General features: G+C 39.2%; 1 protein-coding gene and 1 pseudogene across 1 annotated transcript; one reads left to right on the forward strand and one right to left on the reverse strand.

Moving 5' to 3' along the window:
• Nucleotides 1-5,518: 5,518 nt before the first annotated feature.
• On the forward strand, nt 5,519-6,537 carry LOC105007972 (annotated as a pseudogene).
• Nucleotides 6,538-7,763: 1,226 nt separating this feature from the next.
• On the reverse strand, nt 7,764-14,516 carry LOC114830683 (NAD(P)(+)--arginine ADP-ribosyltransferase 2-like). Its single transcript, XM_029118434.2, has 2 exons — nt 14,350-14,516; nt 7,764-9,190 (listed from the first exon to the last, which is right to left on the reverse strand). The coding sequence occupies exons 1-2, from the start codon at nt 14,419-14,421 to the stop codon at nt 8,417-8,419; spliced, it is 846 nt and encodes a 281-aa protein (XP_028974267.2). The 5' UTR covers nt 14,422-14,516; the 3' UTR covers nt 7,764-8,416.
• Between the last annotated feature and the right edge of the window lie 562 nt (nt 14,517-15,078).

The raw sequence follows: 15,078 nt of genomic DNA on the forward strand, positions 1-15,078 counted from the left end.
ACAGTCTCAAAGAAAACCAACACATTGAACAGTAAAACATCATACAGTACAACACATCATACGGTACCAGAATACAGAATGTAGTCAGACAACACAACATTGTATTGAACCAGAATCCTGTTTAACAGAAGAACATCATAAAGCACCAGAACCATGACTGACAACACAAGATCATGCTGTATTAGAAAAACATCATACCATAGTATTTTGTATGAAACCATGTATAAGCAAGTGATTTCAGGGTTATTCTGTACATTATTGTTACACTGTACCACTCAGCTCGGAAGGCCAATGACTGTTGGGTTGACCTGGAACACAATCATTCTCTATTTTATATTGAGCAGTGAAATGCTTGGTGATCATGGACACAGTAAACTATCCATCGTAATACCACTCAGCTGTTTTCCCCTCGTACAGATAACACTCACAGCCATAGAGTTTCCTATTCTTATCTAAAAATGGTAATCTTGGGCCACAATTTATGATACTTCGCTGTAAAACAATGGAAGCTGTATTTCTGTTTGCAAATCTGCACTACTGGCTCTTTAAATAAAGATTTTTCATAAAGGTCTCTCATGCAAAATGACTGCAACAAATATATTATTCATATATTGCACTGTTTATTGGCTTGGTGTTCAGTCTTTGGTAGCTGTGAACTTGATCGTTTTCTCCTCTTTGGCAGTACATAGGTCTGATCTCAAAGACCCAAGTAAGTTAACTCTGATACTACCCTGAAACCACCCGTTTTGACAGCCCTAAAAATTGACACTAAACCTTTAACTAAATCTTATAACACCTTGGCCCGTACCTTAATGTGAAAAATCTAACCGTAACCCTTAACACTAACTTCATTCATGTTAACCTTAACATCAACAACCAAACATCTATGCCTAACAACTAAACCTAACCCGTAATGCCTAAATCTAAAACTTTTACCAAGTTTATTGTTAACACAAAACCTATCCACTAACACAGGAAATAACCTATTTCCTTGTGGGAACAGTTTAAAACCCAGTATGGGTTATTAGGTTTTACTGTCTTCATGGGAACTTCTGGTCCCTTAGACACAGACAGGAAACACAAAAGTTCTTCTGGTAACTGTTTGTTTACACTTCTTGCATGTCAATATATGTGTGACACACAACAATACCAATAATGCTGCATAAAAGAATTCCCCTCTTTTACCTCCTGTTGTCTCCTACCATCCTTAGTCTGAGGTTGCTGTTCCTCTGGGGTGGTTAGCTGTGTTTGAAGTGGGGGCTTGTTGTAAGAGGGGTCATCCATTCCAATTGGAGTACAGGAATGTTTGGGCCTGAGGGGATGCCAATCAGGGAGGGCAGGAGTTGGCCCCACTTACTGTATGAATGAGCTGGTGATGAGTGACACTCCTGTTGGCCAATCTGGGCAAGGACATTTAGCAAAAAAAATGCACGTTATTGACTTAATTTAACAATCTGTTTAGAAGTGTAAGCCACATGCAACTTGCTTTCTATACTGTCATATATCATTCCCACTATCCCCCTCTCTTTGTCTATCCTCTATCCACCTCTCTTTGTCTATCCTCTATCCACCTCTCTTTGTCTATCCTATATCCACCTCTCTTTGTCTATCCTCTATCCACCTCTCTTTGTCTTTCCTCTATCCCCTTCTTTGTTTATCCTCTATCCACCTCTATTCTTCTTTCCTCTATCTCCCTCTTTGTCTATCCTCTATCCACCTCTCTTTGTTTAACCTCTATCTACCTCTCTTTGGATTTTCATTAGTCTATCATTACTTGGAATCTACATTCAGATGTTCATTTTCATAAACCCTTTTCTCTCGCTCAGAAAAGGCTAAAATAGATGTACTAACAGGGCAGGAAACCCTTCTTGGCTTCTGTGAATTGTTTGTTGACACATGATGCTGAGCTGTGATTGAACAAGGCTATTAACACCAGCAAGGCCACTGCTGAAGCTGGAAAAATGTAACACAGAAAGGCTTGCAAACCTCATGTTCATCGTACCATAAGGGAAAATGGATGATTATCATTCTACTCCTTGCCTTTCCTTGTCTTGGGCAAATTATAGGAGTGACAATAAAAAATATTTTAGCTTAGAAAGCTAATATCCAGGTCCTTGTCTTCTTCCCATTCAAAATATTATCTATTTCTATAATCCCAATCCATAACCCTTACCTAACCAAACCCTAAAAGCTAACCATAACCTCAATAACCTAGTCGTTAGGCCAAACCCCAACCTACCCATAATGCCTAGCTCTAAACTTAAACATAAAACGACTATAATACTGCCGCATATCACATTTTCCCTTGTGGTAGCAGGCTAAAAGAATGTATGGGGACTGAATTAATAGGATGTTCTATCTTTGTGGGGACTTCTGAATTTTGAATATGAATGTCTTTGTGTAGTGTACAGTAAAAAGCGACACGGTTTATTACCAGTTTGGAAGACTTAAGTCTTTATTAGTGTAAGTACAATGCTTTTAATTAGTTTTTACCCTGTGTGGGACTAATCAAGCAACATTTTTTGCCAGACTGTAAGATGAAGCTGGCCAAGAAGACCAAATGTCTCTTACTGAGTGAGTGAGTGAGTGAGTGAGTGAGTCAGTGAGTGAGTGAGTGAGTGAGTGAGTGAGTGAGTCAGTGAGTGAGTCAGTGAGTGAGTGAGTCAGTGAGTGAGTGAGTCAGTGAGTGAGTGAGTGAGTGAGTCAGTGAGTGAGTGAGTCAGTCAGTGAGTGATTGAGTGAATGAGTCAGTGAGTGAGTGAGTGTACAAAGGGGAGTGGGTTACAATCATACAACCTACTGAATCAAGCTATCTTTGACACTGATTTCTTTGTGGTTTCCACCAGCTCCGGTCACATGTTCCAATGCCCAGTTACTCATAAATATTTGCCAATAGTTTGCAAAACGGTAGACCTGGAGAAGAACATAATGCAAAAACACATTGTCTATGAGTCTGGTAAGTTGAACCTTAAAACCTCATATGATGATATAGCACAAACAGTGGTGAGTAATATAATTTTGTTTGAGAACATTGGAAATACAGTCACCTAAAGGATTATTAGGAAAACCATACTAATACTGTGTTTGACCCCCTTTCGCCTTCACATTGATTCAACAAGGTGCTGAAAGCATTCTTCAGAAATGTTGGCCCATATTGATAGGATAGCATCTTGCAGTTGATAGAGATTTGTGGGATGCACATCCAGGGCACGAAGCTCCCGTTCCACCACATCCCAAAGATGCTCTATTGGGTTGAGATCTGGTGACTGTGGGGGCCATTTCAGTACAGTGAACTCATTGTCATGTTCAAGAAATCAATTTGAAATGATTCGAGCTTTGTGACATGGTGCATTATCCTGCTGGAAGTAGCCATCAGAGGATGGGTACATGGTGGTCATAAAGGGATGGACATGGTCAGAAACAATGCTCAGGTAGGCCGTGGCATTTAAACGATGCCCAATTGGCACTAAAGGGCCTAAAGTGTGCCAAGAAAACATCCCCCACACCATTACACCACCACAAGCCTGCACAGTGGTAACAAGGCATGATGGATCCATGTTCTCATTCTGTTTACGCCAAATTCTGACTCTACCATCTGAATGTCTCAACAGAAATCGAGACTCATCAGACCAGGCAAATTTTTTCCAGTCTTCAACTGTCCAATTTGGGTGAGCTCGTGCAAATTGTAGCCTCTTTTTCCTTTTTGTAGTGGAGATGAGTGGTACCCGGTGGGGTCTTCTGCTGTTGTAGCCCATCCGCCTCAAGGTTGTGCATGTTGTGGCTTCACAAATGCTTTGCTGCATACCTCGGTTGTAATGAGCGGTTATTTCAGTCAAAGTTGCTCTTCTATCAGCTTGAATCAGCCGGCCCATTCCCCTCTGACCTCTAACATCAGACTGACTGCTGCATACTGGATGTTTTTCCCTTTTCACACCATTCTTTGTAAACCCTAGAAATGGTTGTGCGTGAAAATCCCAGTAACTGAGCAGATTGTGAAATACTCAGACCAGCCCGCCTGGCACCAACAACCATGCCACGCTCAATATTGCTTAAATCACCTTTTCCATTCTGACATTCAGTTTGGAGTTCGGAAGATTGTCTTGACCAGGACCACACCCCTAAATGCATTGAAGCAACTGCCATGTGATTGGTTGATTAGATAATTGCATTAATGAGAACTTTAACAGGTGTTCCTAATAATCCTTTAGGTGAGTGTATACTAAATCTATGATCTGGTTTAATGAGAAACTGTTAGAAGAACCAACCTCACTGAGGAACTGCATGGGTCTGCAACAGACAGTACAGGAACCGACACAGACATTTTTGTCAAATGCGCATACAATCTCAAATGGAACTGCGCTGCTCAAACATAACATATTAACTATTAATAGATTTGTTAGATTGATGTTTGTTATTAATGCTTGTCAAAGTCTAAGAGTCAATACAAAGTTCATCACCCTCCCCCTATAAATATTACAGCCACAGTTAAAGTTATAAAATAGACCAACTTAATAAATGACACATAGCTTCCTCCACTGACAGTTCACTAGCCCAGCAAACCAACTATGCACTGGCCCATACAGGGAGCAAACCAACCATCCATTGGCCCATAGAGGGAGTAAACCAACTATCCACTGGCCCATACAGGACGTTACCCAACTATCCACTGGCCCATACAGGCAGCAAACCAAATATCCACTAGCCAATACAGGGAGCAAACCAACTATCCACTGGCCCATACAGGACGTTAACCAACTATCCACTGGCCCATAAAAGGCACGAAGCAACTATCCACTGGCCCATACAGGGAGCAAACCAACTATCCACAGGCCCATAGAGGGAGCTGACCAACTATCCACTGGCCCATACAGGGCACAAAGCAACTATCCACTGGCCCATACAAACCACACAAGGATGTGGATGGTCAGTTTGTAGCAAAGTAGTGGACTTGTTGTATCACAAATGAATGTGTGGTGACCTCTAGTGTCCCTTGTTAGTCACAACCATCAGATGTTCTTTCAGTGCTGACTACTAAAAAGAAAAATATTTTCTTTACAAGCCTGAGTAATCATAAGAAGTATGTACAAGTTAGGGGCTGATTGGCTTTGACCTATATATTTTTAATTGATGTTGGCGAAAGAAACTTTAACCATTTAACCCCCATGTGTTAGAGATACATAAATTGATTAGTATCAGGGTTATCAATGTAAAGAGGATTTAAAGTCAAAAAGTGTTTTTGTTTAAAATCATTATTGTAATAATGTAGGGGCTATTGTTACTCATGGTAAAGTAACTTGTTGTTTTTTCAGCCCATTTATTCAAGTGAGTATGAACAAAATCTACAGAAACCGTTGGTTTCACAAGCACACCAAATGATACAATGTTGTAATGGCTCCCAAATACAAAGCCAATGATGGTGGGGTTCTGGTCAGACTGCAACCCCCCAACCACACAACACAGCCTAACTACTGATACTTCTTATTTTCACAGGGATAACAAGTCAAATACCTGAAACACAATGGAGGATTCTATAACTATTTATGGTTATGATGAATATGGGGATTATAACAATTACACATATGACAATGTCACTGGTAATGGAGAGGTAGCTGCTTTCCAGACCCACACAACATGCTTCCCTGAGGTTTCCTGTGTCTTCTACCTGGTGGTCAATTTACTCATCTTCCTGTTTGGAGTACTTGGGAATGGCCTGGTCATCTGGATCGCTGGTCTCAAGATGAAGAGGACGGTCAGCACTACCTGGTACCTCAGCCTGGCCATGTCGGACTTCATACTGTGTCTCTTTCTACCGTTCAACACGGTAACAAAAAATTGACATTTGGACTGTTCTTGTGTAAGTTCAACTCATTTGTGTTGTTCATCAACATGTTCAGCAGCATCTTCATCCTGGCCGTCATCAGTGTGGACCGGTGTGTGTTGGTGGTGTTTGCAGTGTGGGCTCAGAACAACCACACCAATGGCAAGTCATTTGTTGTGGTGTTCTTAGCCTGGGTTTCCTCTGTTGCCCTGAGCCTCCCCTCTGCAGTGTTTAGAGACGTCAAAACTCATTTAGGGAGGAGCTTGTGTTACAATAACTACTCAGGTCAACTCAGTCACAAGACGATCGCAGTGAGTAGGTTCATTGGTGGCTTCGAGATGCCCTTCCTCATAATCTTCTTCTGTTACTCCACTATCATTGTGCAATTAAGGACCAGCCAAATGATGAGGAAGTCCTCCAAGCCCCTCAGGGTAATGACTGCCCTGATAGCCGCATTCATCATCTCCTGGCTGCCCTACCATGTCTTCATACTGCTTGAGCTGAACCACCAAAACTACAACCAGGATGTCATAAGAGCTGGTCTTATTATGGGGACCACTGTAGCCACAGCCAACAGTTTGATTAACCCGGCACTCTACGTTTTCATGGGCAATGACTTCCAGCAGAAATTCAAGAGCTCCATGCTGTCTAAGATAGAGAATGTGATCAGAGAGGAGGGAGGCACCACCAGCAGCTGCAGAACGTCCACGTTTCTCTGAAATGGACTGGGAAGACAAGGACTCAGTGTAACCAAGTTTTGTTCAGCAATGCTTAACTTTCTAGAAAAGCTATTAAACATTCATTTTATTTTGATTGTGTACGTTGCCTCTGGTTAACGTTCATCACAATTTCATATTATTTCAAATAACCTCACCCACATTGGACTTCGTAATTGCTCAATTATGTATATAGACCTGTAAGCAATTGGGAATTAAATTAGACATCTCTTTTAGGGACAAGTTGATTTTTATTGGTGGGGGGGCCTGCTAAAAAGGCAGGGAGGCTGTTGGAACAGGTTGTTTCCTGTAAGAGATGTGGTCGTACTCTGCAGAAGCGAGTCTCTGCCTTAATGTATGTAGGGAGATCCTTGTGCCATTGTTCTTTGCACTCTGGAAGGGGGACACTGGAGTTTTCAAATGTTATATCTGATGCCAGCTAATGCCTTTATTTAGATGTCTAGTGACTTTACTATTAACTATTCATATAAACTATATTGTGCCTTTTTTGACTAGTATCTTGTCCTTCAAAACGTATTCACAAGACAATATTTCATTCATCACGTTCTGGCACGGCAGCCAGCTGTACCAGGGAATCCAACGCCACCTCTCCCTCACTTCATCATGGACACCTGTATTAATTCATTATTCCCTGCACCTGTTAATCCTCATCACGGACCCCATTTAAGTTTCTGTATCCCAAATTTCTCTTGTCAATCTATGTTTTGGTTTACCCCAACGTAACATTGTTCTGTGTTTTATTTTGTACCTGTCCAAGTTCTTTTTACCCAGTATTCTGTTTTATTCCTGTCTATTCTGTTTTATTAATTCATTGTCCTCCGTTCTCCCTGCGCCTATGCCCTGCTTCTGTGAGGTGTGAGGGTAGCGAGTTTGTAATGGAGAGGCAAAGACAAAGTAACAAAATGACATTGACACGAAGGCTAGACACAATAACCTGTGAGGTGTAGGTGAAAATCAGGAACTAAAATAAACATCATAATTACTAAGTCAAATCAGGTTTTGGGTGCGCTGCTGCCATCTGCTCCAGCCAGTGGTTGGTACACTGGTGAGGTGGAGTGCCGGAGAGGCAGAGGGCACGCAGCGCCAGGCGGAACAGCCGTCACAGTTTCCTTGGTCAACGTTACATCATTATTGACTTAACAACTGAAACAGGAGTACTGCAAGAAAACAACATGAGTCATGGCAAGAAGGACTACGAGAAGGGTCTTATAATTAAAATGGGTTTACTTAACATTGTAGATGAAAACATTAAACAAGGGTATATGGTATTTACAGGACAATACTTAAAGAACAAAGCATTTATCCAAAAATGAATAAAAGAGGGAGGCAGAGAACATATGCCTGGCCTAAAAGGCCTTAAACACAAAGTCAACTGTAGAGAGAGAGAAAATGGGAAAGACAAAGAGAGTGGGAGAGAAAGACCAAGAAGGAGAGTATAGTCACCACATCCAAGCACAGGACTAAAGTGAACAAAAAATTACACTTGTCTTGCTTTTATAACCATCTGATAACTGTTTCAATTCAAACCGGTTGTCTGACCACACATCACAGCTTTACAGAGGTGATACAATCTGGGAAGGACAGTTCCTGTGCGAACACAAAACATATCCTTGGATACAGTATTGCTATGAGTCAGGGATGTTCACTTCTACATCAACATGTTCATTAAAACAACAACAAAAAAGTCTGAATTAAGCAAACATTGTGACATGTGGTTAACAGCAAATGTAAATGTAAATGTCAGTTGAGGAATTACATTTCTTATATCTTTACTGGCCAAACATTCCAATTACTAGGAATATGCTATATTCTGTCCTTTCTATATATTTTATTGTATTATTATACTTAGGTAGTAAAACTGTCAGAAATGTACAGATATTATCAACATAATACAAAGCATGATATAGCCTTTGTTTGATGATCTGTTTGATTCAGCTTTGTTAAACAATTTGCAGTTCAAGTTGCTCTGAACTCCGATGCTCTCTACTGTGTAGACTACTTTACAGTCACCTAATGTCTCGTTCTTTGGTGGATTTTGCTGGACATTGGTGACCTTGAATACCTCATAGGGGGGGATTAAAACCTCTTCCTCTCCTTTCGTGGCAGTGTAGGGCTCCAGATATGCACCATAGCATGTTTTGATACTAAAGCAGGATACATTCCCATAACTGAGTAAGTTATCTTTATGAGAGCTGGAGGCGAATCTGCCAAAACGAAATTCACTTTGGTGATTGAAATCCACTTTGGTTCGGCGGAAGGTTTTCTCACACCCCTTCTTCAATGCACGAATGGCATCAGTCAAATAGAAGTGCAGGGAGTGGTACGGGAATGAAGCTGTCCCATACACAGATTTCCCTTTACTAACGTTTCTGTTGAAGTCTGAGTAGATGGAAGGACTCTGATTTGTGTACATATAGATGGCAATAAACTGTTCTTTTGTTAGATCAGGATGACCACCTGACTTTTCCCATTCGTCCTCTGCTTTCATCCAAGACGAGTTGAACTCAGGATTAGCCTTTTTCTCATCTGGTAGATAGACTGTGTTCACCTTCTCATACATAAGATCTCTGCAGCTACTCTCTTTGTCATATTTGTCATCAACGGAATCAGGGGCCATGTCCAGTGGGAGAGTGAACTGTAAAAACAGATAGTTACAATCAGTGTTGGGGAATATTACTTTTAAATTTCTTTACTTAGTTACTTGCTGTAGAAAGTAAGATGTTAAGTTATTCAGCTATTACTTTTAGATAAGTCCTTTGATTCTATATTCACGTGTTGGTCACTTATGCCCAGAAGGCACACATGTCATGGATTATTATATAATTACATAGTCAGGTATTGCATAGACAGTGTCACTTACCAGCAGGGTTGGGTAAGTTACTTTTTAAATGTAACCCTTTACAGTTAAAAGTTACCTGTCCACATTTGTAATCAGTACCGGAACTTTTTGATTACTCAAACTTAGTAATGTAATCTGCTTACTTTATAAATAGGAATAGCCTGTAAACAATTGACCAACTGTTGCAGGATCAATCAAATTCAGAGTTTACATAGCAATTTGCAAAAATGTGCATAATTAATTAATGTTTCATGACTTTATTCAGATGTGAATCATAAATCTGTTTTGAAATGATAAAAAAATCTATATTTAGATGTTAATTGTCTATACACTACAGCTCTGGAAAAACTTTTTAAAAGTTTGAAAAGGAAAGCGTCAAGCAGTGATTTGTGCGTGGATATGTTCCAAATTCAATATTAGGTTAGGTTTAAGGTCAGAAAGCAAAAAAAGGTTAGGTAATGTTTAGGGTTAGGCATTACAGTACTGGGTTTAAGATTAGGGTAAACATTAGTAAAAGGTTAGATTAGGGTTAACGCTAACTGTGTTCTGACTGCAACTGGGCCCCTAGACATCTGTCTGTACCCTAAGGTAACGTAATATATCTTAAGAATTTGGCTAATAAAGATGTACATAATACAACTGCATATATTACAACTTAAAATGATAAAGATGCTGCCCCTAAATCTAGAAAAGTGTTATCGGAAATCAGTGTTTTGGTCAACATCTATCCCATGCTTTTTACAGCCTTGGCATCATGGCAACAACAGTTTTGTGAAAACTCAACCCAATAGGCATAAAACACAATTTCGACCGAAGTCTGAACACATTCTGACAACTTGCCCAGAATAAGACGTCCAAATGAAGTTGTGTGGCCATTGAGCATAATGTTAACAAGCAGCTACTAACTTATAAACAATAGTTTGATAGCATTGGTAAAGTACGTATCTTTGTCTGTGCTGCAATGTTTATCTCCAATCACTTTGTTTGTACATGGCTGAGATGCTGGCCTACAGTAGCTAATTATGCAAGCTATTGTGATATGGTCAATCTTCCTACATACTGATCATTGACGCATACAATTCATTAGCAAAAATTTCACGACAATAACTTGTTTAACAAAAAAATGTAACATTATTTAGATGTCAATTGTCATTCTGTCACGTGCTGGAGTGTGGAAGGACACAGGCGCAGAGTCAAGATAATGGGGATAATCCATGTTTAATGAAAACAAAAAGGCTCAAACAAAACAAACCGCCGCAACCAGTGATGAGGGGCTAACTGAAACTCAAGCAAAACCAAAATGAACCACACCAGCATGGCAAAATCAAAGAACTTAAATAGGGTCCCCAATTGGAGGCAATGACCAACACCTGCCTCCAATTGGGGAAACCAAAAAGGATTGGAGGTGGCTAGATGAGCCACCTCCTGTCCTGTCCTGGCTATGCCCCGAGCCCAGCGCAGAGATGACTAGGGGCATAGCCAGGACGTGACACATTCCTGTTGCATAGCCCGGAAAAGTCCTGCAAAAATTCAACATAACGTGAAAGGTTTAAAAGTGAAAATTGTTCCTGCATTTCCAGCATTGTACAGTCAAAAGCACAACATATATACATTTTGTCATTATACTTTGCACAGTTTGGCGTTAAAAACTTAAGGGGTTTGTTTACATTAAGCAAAATGTTTCGAGATGTAACATTAAGATAAAAATAATTGTATGAACTTAAAGATATAGACAGATCCTGAAGTTTTGCAAGTGTGAATTCCAAGTGTGAATTCTATCAGAACTGTATCAAATCACAGCCATATCGCATACCTACATTGTGTAAAGATGGTTTTATATTCAGATATTTAACTGAAATTCAACAGACATTTGATGTAAACATATTTAAACATTAAAAATTACTTGTTTTCTTCACTGATTGCTATGACATATCTTTCATGAGTGAAAATTGTGGTCAGTGGATGCAGGAATATGCTTAATATTTTGTATCTATTTTCCATGCATTCCCAGTGATGGTGGCACGCCGGCATTTTGCTGCTTGCAGGCCACTGGAGGCTATAATATCCTACATCCAGTAGGGCCCCCAGCTTTTACCGCTTTTCTCCTGCTTTCAGTTTGCATCAGGTCATTTGCATCTCCGGTGGCTTTCCACCAGTGGCCCGACCACTTACTGTGGCGGCTAGCCACCGAAGTGAGGGCGTGCAAATATGACCTGCTGTGCCTATTTGTGTAGTCTTGCAATTTTCTTCCAGCAGAGATGCTATTGTCCCCCTTTTATTCTTGTACTTTTATTCTTGTACTGTCAACATTGGTAGCTTATAAGTGAAATAGACTTTGACTTGAGCACTATTGCTTGTGTAAAGGATTAGAAAATTGCTTGAATGTAAAACAGACATCCCTTCCTATTTTGCATTAGATAGCATTTTCAGAGCCAGTATGTTCACACCCTCTCAAGTAATCACAACAAGAATGTTAGCTAGCTAGTAAACCTATGTTTCAAGGTAGTGATGGGAAAATCTGATAATTTTAGTGACTTGGTTCTTTAAGTCTCATTCAGTAAAATTAACAACTTTTTTTCAAAGGGAGTAAGGTATAACATATATGCTCTGAATTTGACAATACAACATGTGTTTTATGACATTCATGAGACATTGTTTTACTCCCGAAACGAAGATCAAAATGTATTTCGACATCTGACTGAAAATGATTGAATGCTGAGTCACATAGATAGCTACAGGTGAGTTCTGTTCTGCGTTATTACAAATAACTAATGCTAAGTCTTGTTAGGCTACTGAGTAAGAACATCATGACTGTTTTGTATTAAACAATGACTGTATACTGTGGTCTCAAAAAATTAGAATTTTTTAGTCAAAGTCACTGGTAGCTGACTGGAAGCACTAAACCAAAAGCACTAAAATAAGTTACTAAAAGATAGCTTGATGAATTCAGTGAAAAAAAATAAAACGCATTGGCCTGAGATGCAATACATAACCCTTGTATCTTTGTGTGTCCACAAGTTCGGATCTTTTCTTCACATATCAACAGTTGATCAGGTACGGTAGTGTTAGCTAACATTTGCTAACTTAGCTAAATTGTGTTTCTTAGTGTATTAACAAGTTAGAATATGGTGTGCTTATTCCTCGTAACTTATATCAACTGGCACGTAACATGTTTCTTTGTGTAATGTTATCCACATGTGATAGCTAACTCTTGGCAGTAACATTGTCTGTTGTTAGTTAGATTAGCTAAACGTATACTTTTTACAATTCCATTACTGAGGTTTCTTGGGTGTATCTGTGTATCCAGTGCTACTCAGCTAGCCTTTGTGTCTTATGCTGGTGTAACACTTGCAAATGGCCTTTTTTCTAAGCATTGCTTTCAGATCATGACGTTTTCTGTACTTTTGGTCTTGAAGGAGGATGACTGTGTGGCAATAGTTCCACGCCTGTGGCTCAAAGGGGGACTTTGCTACTGGCCACCACCCAGCATCACCAGCAGAAAGTCCTTCAGCCAAGACAAATTTGCCAGAACTTGTTCGCCACCTGAAGACACCTGGGAAACTGTCCCCTATAAACTCATCAAGCATGCATTTAAATTGGAAAACGTAATAGCAACTTGATACTTGGAGTGTACAGGGTAAATGCTTACAAAACCTTAATTTTTCCTAGATATTTCCTAGATATTTGTTCCAGCGTGGGCCCCTACCACCCCAAGGACGCACATCTTCCCCACACCACCCTGTGGATTGCAGCCCTGGAGGTATGTGAATTACATGTGGATCTGATAATTCCTGCAATATTTACTTGGTTTCACTATATTTACTGATTCACCAACTTTTATGTTTATTTTTAGGATTGAGCAAGCACAGTACCTCATGGCACCATGTGAAGGACCGCTACAAAGGTATATGTGGGTTCATTCACTTAACCCATATGCTTAACTTATGTTATTAAAGCATGTGGCTTTCAATTTTATTTGTCAATTGCAATTTATTTTTAAGGGCAAGAAGGCAGAGTTTAGAAGGCAGAATTGTGGAAACCCATACTCTTTTACTGCAAAAGGGGTTTTGATGAAGCCTATACTACCCTAAAAAGCATACACGAATGCATACTTTGAAAATCCACCAGAAAGTCACAATATAACCGTAAACAGTTTTATTGTAGGCTTACTATAACACAGCTACTGAAGGTTGTAATCAGCAAAGTCTTTGTCTATCCAGAACAAATCCCAATGCATAATCTGTTTTGAGTGTGATGAGACTTGAACACGGAACCTAATGTTTGCAGAGTTGCTTCTCTAACCACTACGCCATTTAAATTTATATGTGAATTGTATTGTGATATAATTGCGTTTTAGAAACTTTACAGGATCTTAAAGAATTTAAGTTGTCCAACCTAGTTCAGAATATTATGAATTTGGAATTAAGTTCCTGTGATACTTTTTGAAAAGTTTCATATTCATCTGTGACAATTGTTTTTGTAATTTCAGGATATGAAAAAAACATTTTAGGGATATTTATGGATTGAATCAAAGTTTGTAAAAGTTGTCTGTTGATATGAGAAATAATTTGCACTAGGAATTAGGTTTCTATGAAGACCTCTGAAAAAGTTAATTCATAATAATGCATTTATTGCATACTAATTGCATATCCCTTCATCCACTGACCACAATATTTATAATGGTCATAGAGATCACTGAAGAATGCAAGTAATTTTTTACTTTTACATTTGTTTACCACAAATGTCTCTTGAAAGTTTGTTGAATCTCTGAATACAAAACCAACCTTACCTCGGCACGATAGACGGCCACAATCCTGCGTAGTACGTCTCGAACATGCAAGTGTAAATTCAAACGCTATGGAAATTATTAAGCAATAGTCTATGCAACGATTATGGAATATATAAGTCTCTCTAGCGTGAAGTACATTTTTTTCCATAACAAAATGTCCTCTTACCGAGTCCACACCCAGCGTCCAAACATGAATTAAATATAATACAACAAAGGTTAGGCTCTTATCTTTTGCCATGATGTCAATTTAGCCAAGGGCAATGGCTTGCAAAGAAGAGTTGTTGTCTTACAGAATACAGGATCAGCATTGAAATGTAGAGGAGCCTTATTATAATGGTGTTGTTAAATTTATGTTTCATTTTCACATTCCCTTCTCTCTTGGAGAGAAAAGGCCTTGGACCTTTGCATAATGTTGTTTGATCATGATAAAAATGCCATTTATGTAAGATTTTTATGACCATTCACCCATTTGTGGTTCAAAATAGAAATTATATTTATGTATAAACTTTTGTTTGTGTCTGCGTATATTTTAGTTTATTAATTACATTTTTTGTTCCTACCTAGTTATTTTGAAGTGATGGAAACCGGTCTGAGGTCATCTGTATTATTGATCTAATACTGAGTACAGATAAGGTTGTTTGAGCACGATAAGAATGCCCCTTGTTGGACCTTTTATTTTATGACCATTCACCCATTTTCAGTTCACCAAAATTATTACAATTAATAATATTAGTAATATTTATTTGAACCTGTGGCTTCAGAGTGATTTTCTGAGTGGGTTTTGAATGTTCATTGTCTTCTCACAGTTTAATATAGGTCTAATAGAGGACCAAAAGAGAGGAAAAACAAATACACACACAGGATAACTGTATCCATAACAAGGGGGTAAAGGTGA

This window comes from Esox lucius, chromosome 25 (genome assembly GCF_011004845.1).
Source record: "Esox lucius isolate fEsoLuc1 chromosome 25, fEsoLuc1.pri, whole genome shotgun sequence".
Classification (NCBI taxonomy): domain Eukaryota; kingdom Metazoa; phylum Chordata; class Actinopteri; order Esociformes; family Esocidae; genus Esox; species Esox lucius.

Excerpts from the sequence above, each read along its gene's own strand:
- LOC114830683 (XM_029118434.2), bottom strand. The coding sequence starts at position 14,421 with ATGGCAAAAGATAAGAGCCTAACCTTTGTTGTATTATATTTAATTCAT. Across the intron at positions 9,191-14,349 it reads GGACGCTGGGTGTGGACTCG|TTCACTCTCCCACTGGACAT; the intron begins GTAAGAGGACAT and ends CTGTTTTTACAG.